Source organism: Rhinoderma darwinii, chromosome 2 (genome assembly GCF_050947455.1).
Source record: "Rhinoderma darwinii isolate aRhiDar2 chromosome 2, aRhiDar2.hap1, whole genome shotgun sequence".
NCBI lineage: Eukaryota > Metazoa > Chordata > Amphibia > Anura > Rhinodermatidae > Rhinoderma > Rhinoderma darwinii.
The window spans coordinates 180,416,411-180,442,167 of NC_134688.1; the positions used below are offsets into that span (position 1 = coordinate 180,416,411).

At 40.7% G+C, this 25,757-nt stretch overlaps 1 protein-coding gene across 3 annotated transcripts in view; it reads right to left on the reverse strand.

Annotated features, from left to right (window-relative positions):
* Positions 1–4,735: 4,735 nt before the first annotated feature.
* The window catches only part of LOC142742612 (cohesin subunit SA-2-like), a 109,744-nt gene continuing 88,722 nt past the window's right edge, over positions 4,736–25,757 (reverse strand). For all 3 annotated transcript variants that reach the window (XM_075852559.1, XM_075852558.1, XM_075852560.1), the window contains 6 exons: positions 25,012–25,157; positions 22,030–22,155; positions 18,457–18,650; positions 17,810–17,939; positions 7,520–7,610; positions 4,736–6,767 (listed from right to left, as the gene is read on the reverse strand). In XM_075852559.1, coding sequence (XP_075708674.1) covers positions 7,535–7,610; positions 17,810–17,939; positions 18,457–18,650; positions 22,030–22,155; positions 25,012–25,157 — 672 coding nt within the window. In that variant the 3' untranslated portion in view covers positions 4,736–6,767; positions 7,520–7,534. The remainder of the gene's footprint in view (positions 6,768–7,519; positions 7,611–17,809; positions 17,940–18,456; positions 18,651–22,029; positions 22,156–25,011; positions 25,158–25,757) is intronic.

Consider the following 25,757-nt stretch of genomic DNA (forward strand, 5'->3'; position numbering starts at 1 on the left):
CGCCCCTAATACGCCTACAAACATCTGCCCATTGCTTTCAATGGGAATTACGATGTTCTGTTCCCACGAGCCATCATTTTACGCGTCGCTGTCAAAATACGGCGTGTAAAATGACGGCTCGTCAAAAGAAGTGCAGGACACTTCTTGGGACGTTTTTGGAGGCAGTTTTCATTGACTCCATTGAAAAACCGCTCCAAAAATGGCCGGAAAAAACGCAGCGAAAAACACGAGTTGTTAAAAAAAAAAAAAAAAAAAAACGTCTGAAAATCAGGAGCTGTTTTTGCCTGAAAACCGCTCCGTATTTTCAGATGTTTTTGCTCACCGTGTGAACATACCTGATGTCCTATTGAACTGAATGGTAGTTAAGGAAACAGCGTAGCTCGCATGCTATGCTGCTTCCGTAACTGCTATTCACTACTATGGGAGTTACGGAAACCGCGTAGCTCGCTGAGCTACGTTTCAGTAACTCCCGACCATATAATCAGTAAGTGTCTGGGAGACAGCGAAAGGTAGAACAGGGTTTAGGGGGCCCCGTTCTGGAAGTAGGTGCGACCCGCATCTATCTGACATTTATGACACATCCTTTAGATATGTCAGAAGTGTCTCTGATAGGGAAACCCCTTTAAGAAACCCCCTTTTATACCTATTCTGATTGTCCAGCTGCTTCTATCTCTTCTCTGCTTACTGATGGCATGGGTAAGGGTATGTTCACACGGCTTATATTCAGCCGTTTTTCGGGCCATAAATACGGAAGCTGAGCGTTTCCAAACATCTGCCCATTGATTTCAATGGGAAAAACTGCATTCCGTTCCCAGGGGACGTTTTTTTACACAGACATTTTTAAAAACTGCATAAAAAAACACCACATAAAAAATAAGTGCATGTCACTTCTTGAGCCGTTTTTCATTCACATTAGAAAAACAGCTCTAAAATCAGGTGTAAAAAAACGCATCAAAAAACACTTGATGCTGAAAAGCAGAGGCTGTTTTCCCCTTGAAAACCGCTCTATTTTACAGCTGTTTTTTTGTTAAGCGTGTGAAGAGAGCCTAAAGGAGATCGGATTTGTATATAATTTTTAGCAAACAACAATGGAGCTTCTCATGATAGTATGACAACAGAGCGTAAAGTGTGTAATAAAAAAAATCCTACTTTAAAAATCCTCTTTCAATAGCTGCTCTAAGGCCCTGTTCACACAGAGGGTTTTGCAGGCAGAAATAAAAATCTGCCTCAAAAGTCATTCAGGATTTTTTAGGCAGATTTTGAGTTGCTTGCGCTTTCTTGTGGCATTTTTTTCACCCACGGCCGTTGAGGACTGCGGGCAAAAAACTGCAGCGAAAAACTTTCTGGCTCCGATTAATTTCAATGAGAGATCAGAGGCTAAACCGCGGTAAAAAACATGCCGTCTTATGCCGCGGCAAGGAAGAACCTCTGCCTCCCATTAAAATCAATGGGAGGTGGCTTCAGCACTTTTTTGGCGCGGATTCCAACGCAGTTTGTACTTGACTCCTCCTTACCCAGCCCTTATGTTATTCTTGAATTTTCACTACACCTTCCCAAGAGCAATATTCCTGAGCGACAGCTCATGTCACACTCTGCTGAAATCTGTTTCCACTGAGATACTTTTTCGTGTACAGATCCTAAAGACAGAAGTTTTTAATGAAAACTTAGTTTTGTCAAAATAAAACTGGTGTCGGGACAGGAGTTGTGTGGAATGAATACATGCTTTAATAAAAAAATATTATTATTAATATTCAGATAAGCGTTCCAGTACAAAATACAACCCATATGGATTAAAATGTAGAAATATAGTTGCAGATATCAGAAATATACATATTTATATATACAGTATAAATAAAAAAAACTAAGTGCTGCACATATTTCAAGTGGTTTCATTATTTAGGAGTATATTTCTGTTCATGATGTGGTTGGAAGAATTTAGAGCTGGAATACTGGATGTCAGGAAGAAGTGTCTACAATATAGAATCTGTCCTCACAATGCAGCCCCCATTTATTATCGCCGGCCTAAGGCTTTAATGTATTTTTTTTCATTTACCTTCAGAAAGGAGAAAGGAGTATAGACACATGGAAAACAGAAAATACTGCGTCACATATACACTGATTGCCAATTCTAGTGTTGGACCTCCTTTGGCCTTCAGAACCACAGTGATTTATCATGGCAGATTCCACTAGGTGTTGAAATTGTTCTGCAGAAATATTGGCCTGTGTGTGCAGGAAATCTTCTCACAGTTGCCGCTAAAGTGTCACCTTGCCTTCAAGAGGATCTGTTACTAGTTTATTAATTCCCTAACTAATCTAATAGGCGCTATGATGCTGATAACTACAGTGTCATTATTTTTTCAAAAATGTTTATTATTTGCAAAGCTATGAGCATTTTTCTAAATATGCTAATGTGGCTCTAATAGCCAAATAGGAGGCGCATCTTTCTTTTCACTGTGGCCGGTGTAATATTTTCTGCATGACACGGTCCTATCGTCATACAGCTTCTCCCCCTCCTGTGCCCAGGAATACAGAGTTTTCATATAGTATACAGCTTCCATTTCCAACTGGTATCTCCGGTTGAGATTAGAATCTCATCTTTCATATGCCACCAGAACCGCTGTTCTAGGTGGTCCAAAACCCTAGCTATGGCTATTTGAAGTGACTCTTCCCTCCAGCCTCATTCTCTCATACTTTGTGAAGCAGCTTCATGCTGATAGGACAGTGTCAGAGGCTGTGAGGTAGCTCCACCTCAGGAGAATTGCTGCTGTTGACGCCCATTTGTCAAGTATAGGCTCATTTACATATTTAGAAAAAAAAGTTCCTAACTTTTAAAATAAACATTTTGGAACAAAATTTTCACTGACATTATCAGTGGGACAGCGTCTATTAGATTAGCTAGGAGATTGGGCATTACTAAACTAGTGACAGAGCCCCTTTAAGGGTAAACAGCTGCCATGAAGAGATAAAGTTGGTGGGCCACAATACTGATAAGTCCTACTGGTCAAACATCTATCTACAGATATCAGAGGACTGGGGGTGTGCCACAAAAACATTCCTCACACCTTTACTCCACCTCCACCAGCCTGAACTGTTGACATTAGGAGGAATTGTTCACTATTTTCTCTGCAGCCCGAATTAGTGATCACCATGAATAAGTGCAAGAGTGCTAGTCAACATGTACAAGAATAGGAAACGTATGTTAGACTGCACCTCTAGTATGAATGAAATCACTTTATTACATTACAAAAAGAGCGCACAAACGTGCCGGACCACAGTCCTGGCCCTTGACCAGGCCAAAGGACAAATCACTCATGAAAAAAAGATAATCTTAGGCTCTATTCACACAACAGGGTCCGAGTGTCGGCCGATAAAAATGGCCGTTTTGGTCAGTTTTTCCCGGCCGTCTTGCATCCGTTCCGGACCGTGTGTCCGTTTTTAACGGCCGATTTTGACCCGTTTTTTTCCCTGCCCGTTTTAAAATCGGATGAATTTCATTTGTACATTTTTTGCCACACACTGCCCTCTGTAGATACTGCCAAAGCTCCCCTGTAGGTAGCGCCACACACTACCTTCTATTGGTAATGCCACACAGCAGAACCCTTGTACATAGTCACCCCCTCACCCCCATAGATGGCACCCCCCCTACTTTCCTGTAGGGGACAGCTCTAGGAGAAGTCCCTTACTTCACAGTCCATATATGGACAGTGAAGTGAGGGACTTCTGGATCGGAATCACCGGCCACAGCGCTGGGGATTCCGCTTCAGAATTCCCTGACGTCACCGTGTCCAAATATGGTCAGGGACTTCTCCTAGAGAGGAATCCCAGGCCCCAGCATTGCCGAAGCTGTGGCCGGGGATTGGGGATTCCGCTCCTCCAGGGAGCAAGAAAAGACCCTCCTCCTCCTCACATGCACTTCGCACTGTGAGGAGGAGAGAGAGCGAGCGACGGAATACACGGCCGTCACTTGGAGCACATTCAAGTGATGGCCGTGTATTAACCCAGCCCCATAGACTTCTGTGGGGGCCAGGAGAAGGTCCGAAAATAGGGCTTGTCCCATTTCTTGATAGCCCGGTTTTCCGGGCCGTCAAAAAATCGGTCGCATGAATAGCCCCATTTGGGGTCTATTGTTCCTTACTGCGGCCGTTTTTTGAACGGCCATCACAGGGCCGGAAAACCCTGTTGTGTGAATAGGGCCTTAGTCATGAATCATATGTAGGTCAACAGGGAAAAAAAATATCCGGAAATATATTGGTATTTTTTGGGACAAATTCTAAGGGTTTTGCCCCTATATCTACAAGCATGTAAACTCGGAACAATAAAGATACCCCTATAACATGAAAAATATAAAAGATATGTATTGACGTTCAAATGTATAAAAACTATCAACGAAACGGGTGGTTCATGGCTACGGCTCCATTAGGCTCAGAGGACTGGAAGCACGGCGATATGTGTGACGTCCTCTGATCCTCATGGAGCCATAAATCGCCCCTTTTTTTGATAATTTTTGTACGATTGCACGTCAATATATATCTTTTATATTTTTCATTTTATACGGGTATCTGTTCCGAATTTACATGCTTGTAGATATAGCGGCAAAACCCTTAGTATTTTTTGGGACATCCATATCAGGAAATATATCAGAATATCTTTTTCCTATTGTTCATGACTTATGATTATCTTTTTTTCATCAGTGATTTGTCCTTTGGCTTGTTCGGAGGCTAGGACTTTGGTCCGGCCTATGTTTGCGCGCGCTTAAATGTTTTGAAATTCTGTCTGTTTTTTCTGTAATAAAGTGATTTTATTCATGTTAGAAGTGCAGTCTGACATTCGTGTTTCCTTGGCTTGCCTTGCTGTTTTCCTTAGATTTAATGCCACTCAAACTGGTTGTCTGATGTTAAAGTCCGTCCGTGCTAAACAAAAAATTGTGCATTCAGATACGTTAATTGGAGCACCAGCGTTTTATACGGCTGCGATTTGCTTGACTGTTCACCACCTGTTCTTGAGAACGATTGTTACCTTCCTCTGACCGCTTTCCTCTACGTGTTGTTAACCACCACAGGATCCCCTTTCGCTGGATATTTTTCTTCAAATCACGCCATTCTCTGTCTACTCTCAATACCATTGCACAAGAATATCCTACAAGATCTAGCACCAATGACCATTCCTAGAAAATTACTAGATTTTTCCATTCGAACGTGGATTCAGATTGAAACTGACCCACAGAAAACTTGATTGTATACTGCACTCCAGGGGTCACATGTCTAATTTTCATACAGGGACACTCCAATCGTGAAAGGGCAGGTGTCTATAATAAAGTGGCCATTCTGTGTATATCAAATACAAATCAGCATTTTCAGTCAAGGTATACAATATCTGCAGCAATGATGTGCCAACATGTTGAGAAATCATTTCATTAGATATTACATTTTTACTTTCATAAGTTCAACTAAACGTGAAAACGTGCCCGTAAATACGGGTGGAATACGGGTGACACCGGACCCATATTTACAGGCACGGGCTCGTAAATACTGGTGCAAAACGGGTCGAATACATGTGACACCGGACCCGTATTTACGCCAGTATTTACGGGTGGGAAAAAATACGGTCGTGTGCATGAGGCCTAACTGAGGGAAAAAAAAATGAAGTTGAGTTATTTAAGATAAGGGTTAATAAGGGTAGAATGACTATCCTTAGGATAGGCCATCAATGATAGATCAGCAGGGGTCTGACTCTCGGCACCCCTGCCGCTCAGCTGTCTGAAGGGCCTGCGAGGCTCGTATGAGTGACACAGCCTCTTCGTCGTTTACATGGTTTTCCTCTCGTTTGTACTGTTCATTGGGAAAGTGGTGCAATACCTTGCATAGCCGATACAAATGTAACTTCGTGCAAACGAGAAGGAAACGCTGTAAAACAGCAAAAAGAGGCTGCGGTGCTCGTATGAGCATCAGGGCCCCTTTGAGCAGCCTGTTGGCCATTCATTTTGAAAACTCAACCCCTTTAAGTAATATATTAGAAAGTTACTACACCGGCCTGCTGTGCTATTACGACGTACACATGAACTTAATGGATGAGCGGGTAGTTCCTGTACAAAGCACAAAAACTAAACTCAGACTCAAACCGATCACGATGGATCCTAATTATTGCTATGAGACTATTTATCACATCAGACTCCCCCACTACCCAGTCTCAAATGTTATTGTATTGGTAAGTCCCATGACATAAAACTAAAAAATGTCGACCACTGCAACGAATCAGATGTGATCGTGTGACAATGTTGCTGAAGCTTCTGATCACACCAAAGTTGCAACTTTGTGCAACTTGACTCAGCTGTGAGACAAATTGTGTGTCTGAAGCTTCTATAGAAAAGCATTCAGTCATACAACCAAAGTCCCCAGCCTAAGCGAAATCTCCCAAAACTACAATTTTTCTTTAATGCAAATAGGAGAATTACCACATACTACGTAGTTGCAGCATGAACATTTTCTCATGTCGGTCGCCAGAATTGTTTGTGCAAACAGTATAAATCCATGGACCAATCCAGACTGCCTCAGAGTCTATACTGAAATTGAATAGTTCCAGGAATACCATTTTTTGTAGGTACTTCAGTATACTCTCAGTCCTAGAATCTTATGCAGATACTCCAAGGCAAATGTATCCAGTCGGAATTTGCTATACAAGGTTTGAAGTGACCGCCGAAGTGAGGACTCATCCATTGCTAGGTAGGAGTGTGTATTTTTACAGTTTTACTGTACTTCCATCTTGGTAACCTGGAGTAGAGATCCAATAAATTAGATTGATATGACAATGCATGCAGAATAGAAATTTAATTTGGTAAATAAACCACATTTAGGTTGGCTTCACACGCAGCATTTTAAGGAAAAATGCCACTATTTATTTTGCTTCAAAAAAACGCTGTGGCCAGATATTAGCTGAATGTCAATGGGGAAATATAGAACGTGCTGCAGACATTGTTTTTTTTAGGTGCCGTTTTTTCTTTTTTGCATGGAGTTTTTTGGGTCAGTGGCATTTTTCAAAATTGCTGCAAGGCTGGCCTTAGCCATTATTTTGCTTTATTTAGTGGTGTTTTTGTCCCATAGATATCCCTAGAGAAAAAAAAAACCTATGGATATCTATGGGACAAAAACACCACTAAATAAAGCAAAATAATGGCTAAGCCAGCCTTGTATCAATTCGTGTTGTGTTTATTTATGGTGTTTTTGGTGGCGTTTTGTAAGAAAAAAAAACGTGTTGCAAAGATGAATCTTTGGATCACATGATTAGTGATGTAAAAAAAACCACCTAAAATAAAAAACAGGTAGTAAAACACACTATTTTGAAAAAAACACCACCAAAATTGCCATAAAAAAACACACGTACTATTTTCCCAAAAAAAGCAACGTTTTTTTTTTTGGGGGCACTTCTTTGACCAAAAAATGCCACACAAAAAGATTGTGTGAAGAAAGCCTTAAGAAGTAAAGTTCATAACAGTTAATTGATAGCATTGGTCTTTCCTCCTTACCTGCTCTGTGTCTATTTAATCGACATCAACATCTTCATTGTTTTCATCCACAGCCGTGTTTTGAGATTTTATTTTGTTGGATAATAGACCACTAGAAAAAGAGGAAGGAGTATTGTAATTGTACTTCGAAGTCTGCCCTTACTTTTTTTTTTACCTGTAAAACAAGACATTCTTCTACTTATCCTTGCACTGTTCTCGGTATGACTTAAAGAGCACTAAACTTTTCAGAACAAGCTGTCAAATGTGTGTACACAAGGAATAACACTATTTCTGACCATTATATGACTTGTATACGGCATTTTTAGCAGTTTTTCCCACTGCGGACTCGATCACTAATTCTCAGTGGTCTCTGAGCTAGTGGGCAGAGAGTCAGGGTATATTTCAAGCGAAAACAGCTCCTGATTTTCAGACATTTTTGTAACAACACGCGTTTTTCGCGGCGTATTTTATGGCCGTTATTGGAGCTGTTTTTCAATGAAGTCAATGAAAAACGCCTCCAAAAACGTCCCAAGAAATTACCTGCACTTCTTTTAACGCGGCGTCATTGTACGCACCGTATTTTGACAACGACGCGTAAAATGAAGCCTCGTGGGAACAGAACACCGTAAATCCCATTGCAAGCAATGGGCAGATGTTTGGAGGCATAATGGTGCCGTTTTTTCAGGCGTAATCCGATGCGTAAACGGCCCAAATTACGTCTGAAACCACTGCGTGTAAACATACCCTAACTGTTAGGCTGGATTCACACGAGCGTGGCGTTTTTGCGCGTGCAAAAACCACTTGACAGCTCCGTGTGTCATCAGTGTATGATGCGCGGCTGCGTAATTTTCGCGCAGCCGCCATCATAGAGATGAGGCTAGTCGACGGCAGTAACTAGTCACTGTCCAGGGTACTTAAAAAGTTAACTGATCGGCAGTAACTCTTTCAGCACCCTCGACAATGAATTCCGATCACAATATCGAGCAACCTGTTAAAAAAAAAAAAAAAAGAAGTTCGTACTTACCGAGAACTTCCCTCCTGGCCGTTGCCTTGGTAACGCGTCCTTGGTGACGCGCCTCTCTTGACATCTGGCCCCACCTCCCTGGATGACGCGGCAGTCGATGTGACCGCTGCAGCCTGTGATTGGCTGGAGCTGTCACTTGGACTGAATTGTCATCCCGGGAGGTCAGACTGGAGGAAGAAGCAGGGAGTTATCGGTAAGTCAGAACTTCTTTTTTTTTTTTACACGTTCATGTATATTGTGATCGGAAGTCACTGTCCAGGGTGCTGAAACAGTTTAACTCTTTCAGCACCCTGGACAGTGACTATCTCCTGACGTCGCGTACCGGAAATTTTTTTGCCGGGTTCGGTCAAAACGAGTTCGGCCGAACCCGGTGAAGTTCAGTTCGGTTGTCCGGGTTCGCTCATCTCAAAGACACTCCGTTTGGATGTTTGTAAACAGAAAAGCACGTGGTGCTTTTCTGTTTACATTCAGAGTTTGACAGCTCTTGCGCGAATCACGCAGTGGTTTTCACGCACCCATTGACTTCAATGGGTGCGTGATGCGCGAAAAACGCCGAAAGAACGGACATGTCGTGACTTTTTTTCAGCGGACTCACTCTGAGGAAAAATCACGGACATGTCAGCACGGCCCCATAGACACATATAGGTCTGTGCAACGCACGTTGCACGGACGTTTTTCCCGTTCGTCTGAATAAAGCCTTATCGTGTGTCTTCTATACACTGCACACATAGGAGAGCAAGAGTCTCCTGTTCTATCTCTATAACACACATATAATATATATATAATACATAAGAGACAACAAAGTTTGATCAGCACATTCCAACAAAATGAAACAAAATGTGTATACAGGTACAAGGAAGCCTAACACTTTGTAAACACTAATGCCACCTAAACACTATAAATAAATAAATATGCATTGCTGCTGTATCCTCTTACAATAGTGAGGTTCTTAGCGCATATTTTGATCAAATTGTGTGAGCCCACCTGCCACTACAAGGCGACCTCTAGAAGGTGCTCTCTACACTGCTCATATACCCAAAACTGGGACAAAGCCTATATATGCTTGGGGATGGTAGGAACCAGCATTAAATTAATTAAAATCACCCAGGGTAGAATGGGAGAAGTGCAGTCACTAACCCCACATATATAATAGTTAGTTAAGTAAATAACAACTTATCGAGAGGAGTCCGGCGGCATCGGGTGCATGCACAGTGTGCACATGAAGCTGAGCAGAGTACACCTTCCTTCACTGCGCATGCACAGTGTACTGTCCCCTGCTTCATGTACGCAATGTGCTTGATGCTCTCGACTTATCTTGGTAAATTGTAAACTAGCTCACAGAATGCCAGTGAGAGGAGGTCATGTCACGATAGGGGCATTTCTTAACTAGTTTGTTCTGAAGTTGGAGTATGACACCAAATAGTGAGGATGTCATAACAAAAGCAGGAGTCTGTCTTATTTGTAGGAATGTTTCACTAAGGTTACATTCACACGAGCGCGATAGATTTATGCACGTAAAAAACGTCTTTGCATCAGTGTGCTTTGAGTGTTGCATGTTTTTTCACGCACTTGCAAGCATCTTTTTAAAAAAAATAAATTAATATAATTGAAAAAACACTTGTGAAACACGGACAGCACAAGGCTGTGCGTGGTTTTCACACACCCATTGACTTCAATGGGCGACTAGGTGATTGAAAACGCACCAATATAGGACATGCAGCGATTTTCACGCAACGGCCACTCGTTGCGTGAAAACTCAAACATGTGTGAAAAGCCCCATTGAAATAAATGCACAGTACACGGACAAGAATCACGCTCGTCTGAATTAGCCCTAACTAATAGCAAAGGCATTCTATAATGTTTAAAATATATATATTTAATGTAAAGAAATATTTTAATGTTAAAATATTTCACAGTTTGTTAACCCCTTTAGTGACGTGTCACTTTATGTGGTAATAACTTGGGAATGCTTTTACCTATCCAAGCGATTCTGAGATTCTTTTCTCGTGACATATTGTACTTTATGAAAGTTTTAAAATTTGGTCAATAAATGTAATATTTATTAGTGAAAAACAACAAAATTTTGAGAAAATTTCCCAAAATTTGCATTTTTCTAAATTTAAACGGATCTGCTTGTAAAACAGATCGTAATACCACACAAAATAGTCACTAGTTACCATTTCCCATATGTCTACTTTTTAGTTTGCATCGTTTTTTGAACGTCCTTTTATTTTTCTAGGACGTTACAAGGCTTAGAACTTTAGCAGCAATTTCTCACATTTTCAAGAAAATTTCAAAAGGACATTTTTACAGGGACCAGTTTAGTTGTGAAGTGGTTTTGAGGGCCTTATATATTAGAATCCCCCAATAAATCACCCCATTTTAAAAACTGCACCCCTCAAAGTATTCAAAACAGAATTCAGAAAGTTTCTTAACCCTTTAGGCGTTTCACAGGAAATAAAGCAAAGTAGAGGGGAAATTTACAAATTTAATTTAATTTTTGCCGAAATTCATTTGTAATAAAAAAAATTCTGCAACACAGAAGGTTTTACCAGACAAACGCAACTCAATATTTATTGCCCAGATTCTGCAGTTTTTAGGAATATCCCACATGTGGCTCTAGTGCGGTAATGGACTGAAACACCGGCCTCCGAAGCAAAGGAGCACGTACAGGATTTTGGGGTCTGCTTTTTTTTAGATTATATTTTAGGCACCATGTCAGGTTTGAAGAGGTCTTGTGGTGCCAAAATAGTGGAAACTCCCCAAAAGTGACCCCATTTTGGAAACTACACCCCTCAAGGAATTTATCTGGGGGTTATAGTTAGCATTTTGACCCCACAGGTATTAATTAATAGAAATTAATTAACCTTTGCAGGACTGATCCTTTTTTGCTTTTACATTTTAGTTTTTCACTCCCCGCCATCCAAGAGCCATAACTTTTTTATTTTTCCATCAATAGAGCGGTGTGAGGGCTTATTTTTTGCGGGAAGAGTTGTAGTTTCTAGTGACACCATTTAAAGTACCATATAATGTACTGGGAAACCAAAAATAAAATTCTTTGTGGGGTGAAATTGGAAAAAACTGCAATTCCTCCATTGCTTTTTGGGTTTCGTTTTTATGGCTTTCACCGTGTGGTATAAACGACAACTTAAACTTTATTCTGCGGGTCAATACGATTACGGTGATACCAAATGTATATATTTTTTTATATTTTACTACTTCTACAAAGAAAAAACTATTTGTTAAAAAAAACAATTGTTTTGCATCAACACATTCTGAGAGCCATAACTATTTTATTTTTCCATGAATTCAGCGGTGTGAGGGCTTATTTTTGGCAGGACGAGCTGTAGTTTTTATTGGTACATACAACATTTGTGGTACATACAACGTTTTGATCACTTTTTATTACATTTTATTTAGAGCTTTGGTGAAAAAAAACAGTGATTTTGGCAGTTTAAATGCTTTATTTCTTAGGGCGTTCATTATGCGCTAAAAATTACAGATTTACTTTATTCTGCGGGTCGGTACGATTATGGCAATATATCTTTTTTTATGTTTTGCAGCGATTGCACAATAAAATCACTTGTTTATAAAATTATTTCTTTTCTGTGTCACCATATTCTGAGAGCCGTAACTTTTTTATTTTTCAGTCCAAAAAGCGGTGTAAGGGCTTGTTTTTTGCGGGACAGGTTGTAGTTTTTATTGGTACTATTTTGGGGTACATGCGACTTTTTGATCACTTTTTATTCTATATTTTGGGAGGGGTGGTGACCAAAAAGTAGTGATTCTGGCATAGTTGTTAGTTTGGTTTTTTTGCGGCGTCCGCCATGCGGGAAAACGAACATTATATTTTTATAGATTGGGTCGTTACGAACGCGGTGATACCAAATATGTGTACTGTTTTTTAACGGTTTCATTTTTTTCCCTATAATAAGAGACTTTTTATAGGAAAAAAAAATCTTTTATTTTTACACTTTTGTAAAACATTTTTATAAAATTGTTTTAATTTTTTTTTTTAAATTTTTACACTTTCTTATTTTACCTGCAGCTCTGATCTCTCCGATGTGCTGCAAACCCCCTAAATGCGGAGATCGCAATCGAGCGCCGCATTTAACAGGTTAATTGCCAAAATTAGCGGCGATGAGCCGCTGATTGGCAACAGTGGAGTGTCAGCTGTCGGGGACAGCTGACCTCCCCGTTCCCGATGCACACTGTCAACGACAGTGTGTATCACGAACAACAGTGACGTCCTGTCACTCTGACAGAAAGTCTATCAGGAGGCTGGTCCTGATAGGCTTCCATACATGGCAGACACGGCGGCCATTACTTGGCCTTCGGCCGCCATGCTGGCTTTTTGCAAACCTCACGATTTCATTGTGAGGTCTGCCGATGTGCTAGAAACCCCTAAAATGCGGCGATTGCAATCGATCACCGCATTTAAGGGGTTAATTGCCGAAACCAGCGAAAATGAGCCGCTGATCGGCAACAGTGGAGTGTCAGCTGTCGGGGACAGCTGGCCTCCCGGTTCCCGATGCACACTGTCGCCGACTGTGTGCACCGGGAACCGCGCAGTAACTGTACGTCCCTGTGCGATAAGACACTGACTACTTGGACGTACAGTGGCGTCGTGGTGCGCCTAGGGGTTAAAACAGCTCAAATATGGACACTTGTCTATTACTTATAAGTCACTGGCATAAACATATCGTTGACAGTGTGTGACCACTTGATTGTTGTGTAGTCCCCTAGCACACCACCAGTGTAAAAAAAAACATGACTTATTTCACTGAAGTAAATGACCAATGCTGATGCTGCCATTTTTTGCTCATTATACTCTAGAGTCCTATCTGCTGTGTGACATTAACCATTTGCACCATGCACATCAGTTTGTAAACGTGTAGTGAAAAGCGGGGGTGTGGCTTGCTGCTTTCCAAGGAATAAAACACATTTATAAAATGCAACCTTTTCAAAAAGTCACGAAATTGGAAGGAAAGTCGCATCTCTACTCCACACAGACTCTGGAGTTGAAAAAGTAGTAATTTATCCAGTGTGAAAGTTAATGGCTGTAGTGTATGTTGTAACAGATTTATCAAATGGGACACGTGGTCATAAATTTGTCATAACAAATCTTATGTCCATTATAATCTAATTTAACTCCTTCCCGACTGCCCACTGTCTTTTGACGGAAGGCGGTGCAGGTTCCCAGCCTACGACAATGTCTTTTGGCGTCGCTGTAGATGAGGCTAATGAGCTCTCGTGCGAGCGCTCATCCTCTAATTAGGAGCTGTAAGTAACAGCTCCTGATCCTAGAGAAGCCTCCTGAACACAGCTGGGGTCAGAAAACATTCGGACCCCCGCTGTTTAACCCTTTGATTGCCGTAGTCCGTGGCCTCGGCATGACCAAAGGGAATTCCCCTCTTTGATCGCATCACCGGGATTCCAGTGATACGATCAAACACCAGGGAATCCCTCTGCAGTCAGCCCTGGGGACATACAAAGGACCCCAGGGCTGTCTGTTCCGTTTGCCTGCTGTTCGGGCACACTATGTGCTGCCCTAACAGCAGCCTGTGTCATAGTGACACAGTGTAATGTATTAGCATACAGGAGTATGCTAATACATTATAAGTAAAAAATAAAGTTATAAATAAAGTTATCCCTTAATGGGATTAAAAATAAATAAATTAAAAAAGTCATTATTTTGCATAAAATATATTTTATTGCCCCTACACTAAATAAAAACAAAAAAACCTACACATATTAGGTATCTATACCCACTGTAATAACCTGAAGAATTAATCTAACGGGTTATTTAGCGTGAACGGGATAAAAAATAAACAAGAAAATCAATGCAGAGAATCGCTTTTTCCTATATTCACGCCATGAAAGGCAAAAACAGAAAAAGGAAGATGGTCATTTAGGTCTTTTCAGGCCTGGTCATTAAGGGGTTAAAGAAGAAAAGGCACAACAGGGGGAGCAGTTGTGCGTATCTCTGCTAGGATCAGCTGCTTCCAGTCCTTACTTTCTTCATAGGGGTAAAACAGCTGTCTCCAAGTATCACAGCTGTCAAATCTGTCACCTGCTCTCCCCCTGTTCCCCAGCTGTCTCTCCCTCTCTCTGCATTGTTTCTGTGAGAGCAGTTCAGTTAGTAGATCGTTTCCATCTGAATTTTCCATGCGGAAGTTACGCAGCATTTTCATAAGAGAAATGGACATGCTGAAGATTGAGAATCCGCACCACAGGTCAATTTCTACAAGTTTTTTAGGTGTTTTTTCCGCAGCTTGTGGATGGGATTTCAAATCTCATCCAATTGGCTGCTACTGTAATATGCTGCACAATTTCCGCACCGAAAATTAAGTTGGAAATTCTGCAGTGTTTACACTGGGTGTGGAAGTACCCTTAACCCCTTGGCGACATGTCACCTGCATGTACATGGCAACCACCACGGCGCAGTTTGGATTGGGCTCACGGGCTAAGTCCACTCGATACTCAACGGGCGTCGGCTGTAGCGTACAGACAATACCTCAAAGCAACGGGCAGGATCAGACATAACGCCAATTTCAGCTGTTTAAACACTTAGATGCCACAGTCAATAACAGCAATAGGATCTATGCCAGTAGAAAGATGGAGTGACCTTTCTCTTACAGTGCCTCACACCCCCTCCCCAAACGGCACGATCGTGAGGTGCCGATTGTTGTCATGGCAGCCTGAGGGCCTAATGTAGGCCCCCAGGTCTGCCATCCTTCTGCTCCAGAGTGCACAGCTTAATAGGAGTCGGTGAAAAACACAATAGGCCTGCCATATTTCTGCTCCTATTAAGTCAGAGGCAGGGCTTAATAGGAGCCGGTAAAATTTACAATACACTGCAATACATAGATATTGCTGTTTATCGTATCAGCGATCAAATGATTGCTTGTTCAAGTCCCTTAGGGAACTTAAAAAAATGTACAACAAATATTAAAAAGTAAAAACAAAATATATACACTACCGTTCAAAAGTTTGGGGTCACCCAGACAATTTTGTGTTTTCCATGAAAACTCACACTTATATTTATCAAATGAGTTGCAAAATGACTAGAAAATATAGTCAAGACATTGACAAGGTTAGAAATAATGATTTTTATTTGAAATAATAATTTTCTCCTTCAAACTTTGCTTTTGTCAAAGAATGCTCCATTTGCAGCAATTACAGCATTGCAGACCTTTGGCATTCTAGCTGTTAATTTGCTGAGGTAATCGGGAGAAATTTCACCCCATGCTTCCAGGAGCCCCTCCCACAAGTTGGATTGGCTTGATGGGCACTTCTTGCGTACCATACGGTCAAGCTGCTCCCACAACAGCTCTATGGGGTTGAGATCTGGTGACTGCACTGGCCACTCAATTACAGATAGAATACCAGCTTCCTGCTTCTTCCCTAAATAGTTCTTGCATAATTTGGAGGTGTGCTTTGGGTCATTGTCCTGTTGTAGGATGAAATTGGCTCCAATCAAGCGCTGTCCACAGGGTATGGCATGGCATTGCAAAATGGAGTGATAGCCTTCCTTATTCAAAATCCCTTTTACCTTGTACAAATCTCCCACTTTACCAGCACCAACGCAAACCCAGACCATCACATTACCTCCACCATGCTTGACAGATGGCGTCAGGCACGCTTCCAGCATCTTTTCAGTTGTTCTGCGTCTCACAAATGTTCTTCTGTGTGATCCAAACACCTCAAACTTCGATTCGTCTGTCCATAACACTTTTTTCCAATCTTCCTCTGTCCAATGTCTGTGTGCTTTTGCCCATATTAATCTTTTCCTTTTATTAGCCAGTCTCAGATATGGCTTTTTCTTTGCCACTCTGCCCTGAAGGCCAGCATCCCCGAGTCGCCTCTTCACTGTAGACGTTGACACTGGCGTTTTGCGGGTACTATTTAATGAAGCTGCAGGTTGAGGACCTGTGAGGCATCTATTTCTCAAACTAGAGACTCTAATGTACTTGTCTTGTTGCTCAGTTGTGCAGCGGGGCCTCCCACTTCTCTTTCTACTCTGGTTAGAGCCTGTTTGTACTGTCCTCTGAAGGGAGTAGTACACACCGTTGTAGGAAACCTTCAGTTTCTTGGCAATTTCTCGCATGGAATAGCCTTCATTTCTAAGAACAAGAATAGACTGTCGAGTTACACATGAAAGCTCTCTTTTTCTAGCCATTTGGAGAGTTTAATCGAACCCACAAATGTAATGCTCCAGATTCTCAACTAGCTCAAAGGAAGGTCAGTTTTTTAGCTCCTCTAAACAGCAAAACAGTTTACAGTGGTGCTAACATAATTGCACAAGGGTTTCCAACTGTTTTCTAATCATCCATTAGCCTTCTAACACAGTTAGCAAACACAATGTAGCATTAGAACACTGGAGTGATGGTTGCTGGAAATGGACCTCTATACACCTATGTACATATTGCATTAAAAACCAGACGTTTGCAGCTAGAATAGTCATTTAGCACATTAACAATGTATAGAGTGTATTTCTGATTAATTTAATGTTATCTTCATTGAAAAAAACTGTGCTTTTCTTTCAAAAATAAGGAAATTTCTAAGTGACCCTAAACTTTTGAACGGTAGTGTATATTACAATATAACATTATTAAATTAGTAAAAATGTGTTACAAAAAACCCGCCTGAAGTGCTGTATAGTCTCCTAGGCTCCCTAAAAAGAATAAAAAGTGATCAAAAAGTCATACAGTATGTACCCAAAGAAGGCAATAAAAAAAAAAAATACAGCTCATATACTGTCTGAGAGCAGCATATAGACGTGACAGACACCTTGATGTCACTTATTAATGTGCTGTAGTTTCTAAATATTTAGAAGTTATACTTGCCCACATAGCTACCGACACAAGTATGAGTCCAAGTATATTTATATGTTCACTGCCCCAGCCGCTGATTGACACCTTTCTCCCTATGCACAGTAATAGGGACAAACGTTTCATTACATGAATATGTAACTATAATTGGAATCAAGCTGAGAAACTATGGAACATTAACTAATAAATGACCGCACCCTAAGAATCAGCGTCTGTCACTTTTTTATGCTGCCTTCAGACAGGGCAGCGTAAGTATCTGACAGATCCACTTTAACAACAAATGCTTCAGTATTGGTGATAATGTCTGGAAGACTGAAGGAAATTGAAACCAAGATTCTTCTATGGCCGGTTTGCGTGAAAGATTATGTCAGATTTGTCTGTTATTTTGCAGACAGACGGGACTCATGACGTTTTCAGTTAAATTTCTATATCTTCTAAGTAACACTTGCTAACCTGGTCAATGATACAGTGCCTTCTGAAGGATGCAGGTGATGCGCATTTTGTTTCTTGCTTTTAGTAGGATAATGGGAATTCTGATCATCAAATGCATTCTTATTCATCGGACCTCTTCCTGGACCATGTTCTGTAATTCAGAATACAGAGCTAGAAGTATACACAGCCCATACAGTCTAGGGATATCACATCACCACTGGGATTAGTAGTACTCATACACAGCATTCCTAGCCTTTGGTTTAGGAAGAACAAATGAACACTGACATTCTCAAGCTGCATTCCCAATATGGAAATCATGGGTGATGATTCCTAGGGCTGGGGAATAATGAGCATTGTCACTAACATTGGTATAAATATTCCCAGAAATGTTATGGGTGTAGCACAGTGGCTTGCTGGTTAGCACTATTGATTTTGCCTGGAGTTTGTATGTTCCTCCGTGTTTTCTCCAGGTCCCTCTAACATTTCAATACCATATGATATATTAACGGTCCGTGTATATAAGAGATTGAGAAATTAGATAGGGACTGATGTGAGTGAATGCAGTCGGTGTACAGCGCTACCAGATATGTTGGTACTTTATATGCAAAGGAAAATAAATAAAATGACATTTTGAATTGTATTAAATGATATGAGCAGCTGAATCTCACCATAAATCGATTTCCTCTTTAAATAATGAGGTGTGCTGGAAATCACGCGGTCTCTAGAAAAGTAGCTCCCGCATGAAGAGCTTTCTTCATCAGGATTATCTAATAAAGAATTACTGTACACAACAAGAGGATGCCAACCTGCTCCTTTACAAAGCATCATCTGCTCATTGGCAAATCTCTGTAGATAGCCATACCTGTGGAAGCAAACATTGATAATGCAGTTAAGTATCCATTATATGATGGCAAAACAGTTTATAGTACGTTAACCAAGCCCTTTCACGTATTTACTAATTTACCTAGGAACATAAGGTTGACTTACAGCTTAATGGTGTATCTTTTCATTTTATTACTATTCTGTGATATTTTTTATACCAGCCATACATGGAGAAACGTCTCACCAACAACAAGTTTAGCGAAACGTTTCCATATTTTAGTGCCCCGCTGTGCCAACCTCACATGGGGGATCTCATCCTTTCTTATTCTGTGAGAAGACTCTGTTATACGGAGATCCTGCAGGATGTTGGAAGAAGTACTTGCTTGATCCCCTGAACTATTTGCCCTCTACAGTAGGTTGGTAGGTAATATCCTGCACTCAAATACTCTCAATACTTTCATCTAATACCATGGTGGTCAATTGACCACATTAAAAGGGGCCTCCGATGCCACCTTTCATTTTACCTGAGGGCTGCACATTAAATTCAATGTCCCATACCTCCTGTTAGCAGCATAAGTGGTCAGTCTCCATAATAGTTTATGCCAGCTGTCTCTATGTTTCCCTTCTACTATAAGGGAGGGAGACAGAGCAGACTTGTTTTCATACTGATGATGGTCACTTCCACCAAACAAACATTTATGGCAGATTCTATCGATATGCCATAATGTGTATAGTAAGGAAAAGCTTGTGACACACATCAGTGTATGTACATGAGACAGCAGAATATACAGATGGAAGAAGGTAGTCAGGGGCCACCAAGTGGGAACCCAAGGGCCACACGCATATCTCCATCTGATATACACAGATCATTTGTTTTATACATAATCAGCATTTCACAACCTCTATAATGGGGAACTGTGGAGCATCAAATCAGAGACGTCACAGGTCACCACTAGGAGACGCTTATGTTTTATTTAACCTTGGTTGGAAAACGCTGTTCTGAGTAATAAATGCATCATATAATCATGAAAAGCAATGAGTCGACATAATCTAGTCACACGCTAGAAAAATATACTAAATTTACCAAACAGAATTAAAACCGCCTGCAATCTTATTAAATAGCATTTATATCTACTGTAGTTCCTATTTCAGTACATTAATAATATGTGACAAATTGTTAAGTTTAACGTTTGCAGTTGTGAAACGTCCTCATTTTATAATAAGCCTTTTTGCCTGAACTGGCACTTTTAGTAACGTGTGACTCACAGAAATAGAGAACGCCAGACTGAAAAATGATTTTCAATTTCTTTTAACAGTGTGTCTGAAAAGAACTATATTGCATTGTAGGCAGAATTAAGTAAAAATAAACTAATGTAAAGTCATGCACTAGAGATTATTGGACTAAAGGATGTCTAGTACAATTAAGAAGCTACTAAATTAAAATACAAGCTGTCAGTGTTAAAAATCACTTTAATATAAAAGATTAGATGGGCAGGCAGATATACAAGCGATTTTCTGTATTTGTGCAATGCTTTTGTATGCTGCCTTCACTTCTGATCAGGGGCATCACTAAAATATATAGGACCCATAGCAATGTAAGGGATGCGCCCTCATCATCAGACATCAGCAGAACTAATTTTATTTGAGCAAAGGATTGCATAGTAGTGTCATAAATCCGATCTTCTGCAAAAAGGTGATTCCACATAATAGAGCTCAATAAAAAAATGCCCTTATTCCTCTGATGTCCATAGCAGCTGCTATAGCCACTTCGGCTGCAGTTAGGCTTATACTTCTAATCACCCATTGACAATCTATAAGACTATCAATATATACACTACTTGTAAAGACTGTAGGATGCGGCTAGCAGTGACACAGGAAGCCACATTATAGCAGGGTTTCCCTTGATACTGCAGTAAACACCTGACTTTTACTAGGTTTTAACTGTTTTTGTATCTTAACCCTTTCGTGACAGGGGATTTTTTTTTGTCCCTTCATGCCCAGAGCAAAATGTAATCTTTTGGAATTCTGCATTCACACAAACGTGTGTGTTTTGAACGCGTAAAAAACGCAGAGTTTTGCGCACGTTGCAGTTCCGTGTGTCATCAGTGTCTTTGTTATTTTTGCGCGTATGGCATACTTATGTCACGTGGTTTTGACGTATGCAAAATGAAATGAAGGAGGTGGTTTTCTTTTTCTCTTCATTTTTTGAGCAACTGTTGCGCGAATCACGCACAGTACACAGATGTGCGTCCGTGTGATGTCCGTGATTTTCACGCGCCCATTGACTTCAATGGGTGCGTGATGCGCAAAAAAAACGCTCAAGTATAGGACATGCAGTGAGTTTCACGCAGCGGACACATGCTGCGTGAAAAACACGGAATGTCTGAATGGCCCCATTCACTTACATAGGTCCGTGCGACGTGTGTGATTTTCACGTGCGTATCACGGACGTGAAATACACTCGTGTAAAAAAGGCCTAAGAGGTCATTTTATTTATATATTATATAAATATAATTACCTATTAGAATGCAGAAAAGGGGAAATTTCCTATGTTTTAAGGCAGATTGTTCAATGAATAATGTTTAACATATTTATTAATCCTCTAATTCTCCCGTGCATAGAATCATCCTAGTACAGATATTTGTTAGTAAAAGCAGAAAAATAGAAAGAGCCGTGGTAGAATAGACTAAAATTGGTGGCCGTGGATAATTATTTTAGGTTTGGCATAAAGCAACGTATTAAAGGGTTTTTCCAATCTCCGATATTTATGGCATATCATAAATATCTGCGACGTCATTACTGATGTCACAGGGTTCCCTAACAACCGCCTAGAGGCAGAAGCAGCGGCTTCTGCATTCGGGAACTCAGTTCTCAATATGAGTGCTGTGTTCAGGTTTTTTGACACAGGGAACAGATTATTTCAGTTCCCTGTCACAGTACAGGATTAGGCTGTGTGACTTGGCACATAAATTAAATGGCTGCAGGCACAGGGACTGTGCCATTAGCCAGTTAATTTACGTGGTGTGGGCGGGAAGGAGTTAAAAACGCAATTGTATTAAACGTTCTTAGAACAGCTTTCACAGGGAAAAAAAAAGCACAACTGTTTTTACAAGCTTGTTGCGGTTTTTCCCTCAAATTATGTGATATATTACCTGTATCAGATTCTATATGTTATTTTTTTAGTGCACCTTATTACAGTTATTAGTATGGACACTGTTTTTGGTGTAATGACCCTTCAATGATTTGACCGCTTCATAATGTTCTTACTCCGGGCCTTTTTCTTTATTAATTTATTTTAGGCATGAAATAAACAATGGAAATATTTGATTCACCATTATTTACATACAGTGTCATTTAGCTTTCATAGACAACATAAGCATTCATTTGTACAGAACTGATGTGAATCCAAAAACACTTACACCAGTCTCTTGTCAGCTCTGAGGAGTTTACTGGAGAACTCGCTGATCAGAATGAGAAACGGCATATTGGGTGGAGGAAGACTGTCCTCTGTCGCTGGCTCCTTGAAGGCAAATTCAATGCCTTGCCTTAATAGTATATACAAGCAAACAAATTGTCTGATAAATACATTTGGCAGAGGAACAACAATCCTAGCACAGCACAAGTGGCTGGCCTGTGTGCTTAAAGGGTTTGTACACTAATACTAAACATATTGGGGCAGATTTGCTAAGCGGTTTATGGCCTCTTTCACACGGCAGTATTTTGGATTAGTATTTATAAGCCAAAACCAGGAGGGGTCTAAAACACAGAAGAGGTACAACTCTTTTTATTATACTTTTTCCCTGTTATGTTCCACTCCGAGTTTAAGCTTCCAAACACGGATGCAAAATACGGACCAAAATATTGCTGTGTGAAAGTGGCCCAAGATCTAGACAGCATAAACTTAGACCAGACATTCTGAAGATACTCCAAATTTATCACAGTGACGCATGATGTTTAATAAATTTGCATCATCTTGCTAGACACTTTCCCTTATACCAAGTTTTGGTTTGTTTATTTTTCATCTTTTCTAGACACTTTTTAAAAGTGTCTAGTGAGGTCGCAAACGTATTAGTCTTAAATTAGTCTAAGATTAAATGTGTTATATTGTACGAAAATTTGTTGCCTTTTTCGACATTCTAGACGCAGACACTGTAGTAAATCTTCCCCATTTTTTACATGAAACACATGACTTTGCAAATACATGGCCTCATTTTACTATACTGATCCTGTATTACAGCTCGTAGCTACATTCACAATTCAGTCAATTACCATTCCTAAGAGATAAACGGAGTATGCAGTATGTGGGAAGTTTGTTTTTCCTACATTAGATTACTGTACAAAGCCTGGTACAAGGGGAAACTTTCCGGAATGCAAGTTCTGTAGATTTTGATGCCACATTTGTCAATACATTAGCCTAGCTTTAGCATAGGTGGAAGCAATGCCACTTTTAATAAATGTGGGCCATCAAGCCAAATTTCAGCTCTGAACCGTGAATGCAGCCCTGGGTATATAATAAAGGCTGGGACTCAGCATTTGGACAGGGCTGGTCTTCATGATATAACCCCTTTAAGATTCACCAGTATAGAATGTAGCAGATTATTAATAAATGAGGTCATATGTACATGGAACGTTTTTATATCTAAACGTTATGGTAAAAACGGAGCCTAGAAATGCAGCCTAGAACACATTTAAAAGCTATGATACCGCACTGAACAGTACAACACAAAACACGTAGTGATTTTTATCGAGGCATCTCGTGTAAAATGTAACCAGGACCTACTTCCATTATAGTCCAAACATGAAGATCTTGAGCGTGGCAACATACTAGTCATTAGTATTTATCGGTCTACTACTTAGGCCCCATGCACACGACCGTGCCCGCAATCACGGCCGGCCGCCGACTGACCGCCGCATTTTCGGGCCGTGCTCCCATACAAAGTATGGGAGCACGACCCGCAAAATGCAAAAGAACGGACATTTTCCATAATTTTCTGAACATTTCCACGGCACGGACACCCTTCCATAGCGCTACGGAAAGGTGTCTGCGTTCAATGAAAGTGAATGGGGACATTTCTGCGGACCGCAACTGCGGTCCGCAAAAACGGAAGTTTTTTACGGTCGTGTGCACGGGGCCTTAGATTTTGAAGGCTCATCTTTACAGATAACGGACATACAATAGTAATGATGTTTCTGAATGTACAGGAGGTAGTTGATTCAGATGTGTCTGTTCATATCACGGTTATAGTAAAAGGTGTTTTCTAAACATAGATTCATTTTAACATATAGTGTATGTCAATAACCCAAATATATATTTTATCAAGTGCAATGCGGTGGAATGCAAACGATTGTTCCCTGTAAGCAGCCATTTCAAGCGGTCGCCATGTAACCATGGGATTAGTGATTTATCTCACATATCTCCAAGTTTTAGGAAAAACATGCAACATTTACATACATATGTGCCTATGATCCAGCATTAGCAGCTCATGGGTTACTGCTATACATTAACACATTTAGGGGCTGTTCACGTCCCCATGAGGGGCCTCTGTCGCAGATCCAGCAGGAATTACCAGAAACAATAGCGCAGCATGTTTATAGACTGGGTACAACATGCTTCCGGTATTCCCTTGTTCTACTTCTCTGACGGAGCAGAGCGGAATATCATAATACAGATGTGAACAGCCCCTTATCTAGATTTCACATTTTTATAGTGTTCTGCTGTTTGTTGCAGAGTGTGAATCTTAAAGGGGTTTTCCCATGAAGGACATTTATGACATATCCACAGGATATGTCATAAATGGCAGATAGATGTTGGTCCCACCTCTGGGACCAGCACATATCTCTCGAATGGGGCCCCCTAAACCCTGTTTTAGCTTTTTGTGCTCCTGCTGACTCCTGACCACTTAGTGAGTTACGCGGTTTCTGTAACTCCTGACCATGTAAATCGCTGAGCTACGCTGTCTCTACTCCCAGAGAACTGAATAGTAGTTATGGAAACAGCGTAGCTCGCATGCTGCGTTGCTTCTATATCTGCCATTCACTACTATGGGAGTTACGGAAACAGCGCGGCTCAGCAAGTTATGCTGTTTCTGTTACTCCCGACCATGTAATCAGGAAGTGGCCGGGAGTCAGTGTGAAGACAAAAAGCTAGAACGGGGTTTAGTGAGCCCTGTTCTAGAAATAGGTGCGGGTCCCAAAGGTGGGACCAGCATCTGAAATTTATGACATATCCTGTGGATATGTCATAAATGTCCTTCATGGGAAAACCCCTTTAATGTAATTCAGTGTCATAAGCCATGTTATTTTGAATAAATTGTAGACTAATAATACTGCCTTTATTGTTGTGTGGTTAAATGTATAAATAGCACAGTAGATGTCAGGGGAAAAACCTTCACTCCACATACTTGTGCATCATAGCTATAGATTCCCTGTATTTCACGTGGTCCATGCCAAACGTTAGAGAAAAGCGGCGAGCCAGCTCCTTTATGTTAGTGAATGACGAGGAGGACTGGGTGGCACTGTCATGTGCTTCTCTGTGCTCCAGAAACAGCTGCAGACACAACGCCAAGCCAGAAAAAAAAAAAAAAAAGGAAAGCTGTAATGGGTCAAGTCTTTTTCCAGGACAAGGACATTTCAGTTTTGTTAATTTGCATTCATTTTCAGCTGTCTCCGAATGACCTTCCTTCCTGGTGTCAAGGGTTGCTATTTACGGTATACTGAATGAAATGGAAAGCATCTGGATTTCTCCAATAACAAGACCAGAGACGTGATCAGTCAAGCTTTCACTTATGTGGCTAGATCAGCCCACAAATATGCATTGCTATCACAAATCCCAGCACATCAGCTCACACGAAGGGTATGTGCACAAACAAAATCAAAAACGTCCAAAAATACAGAGCTGTTTTCAAAGGAAAACAGCTCCTCATTTTCAGATGTTTCTTATTCAAAGTCGCGTTTTTCGCTGCATTTTTAAAGGCCGTTTTTGGAGCTGTTTTACTATAGAGTCTATCAAAAACGGCTCCAAAAACTGCTGAAGAAGTGACATGCACTTCTTTTTCGCGGCTGTTGTTTTACATGGTCGTTCTGAAAAACGGCCGCTTAAAAAACGCCCCGTCGGAACAGAACACCGTTTTTCCCATTGAAATCAATG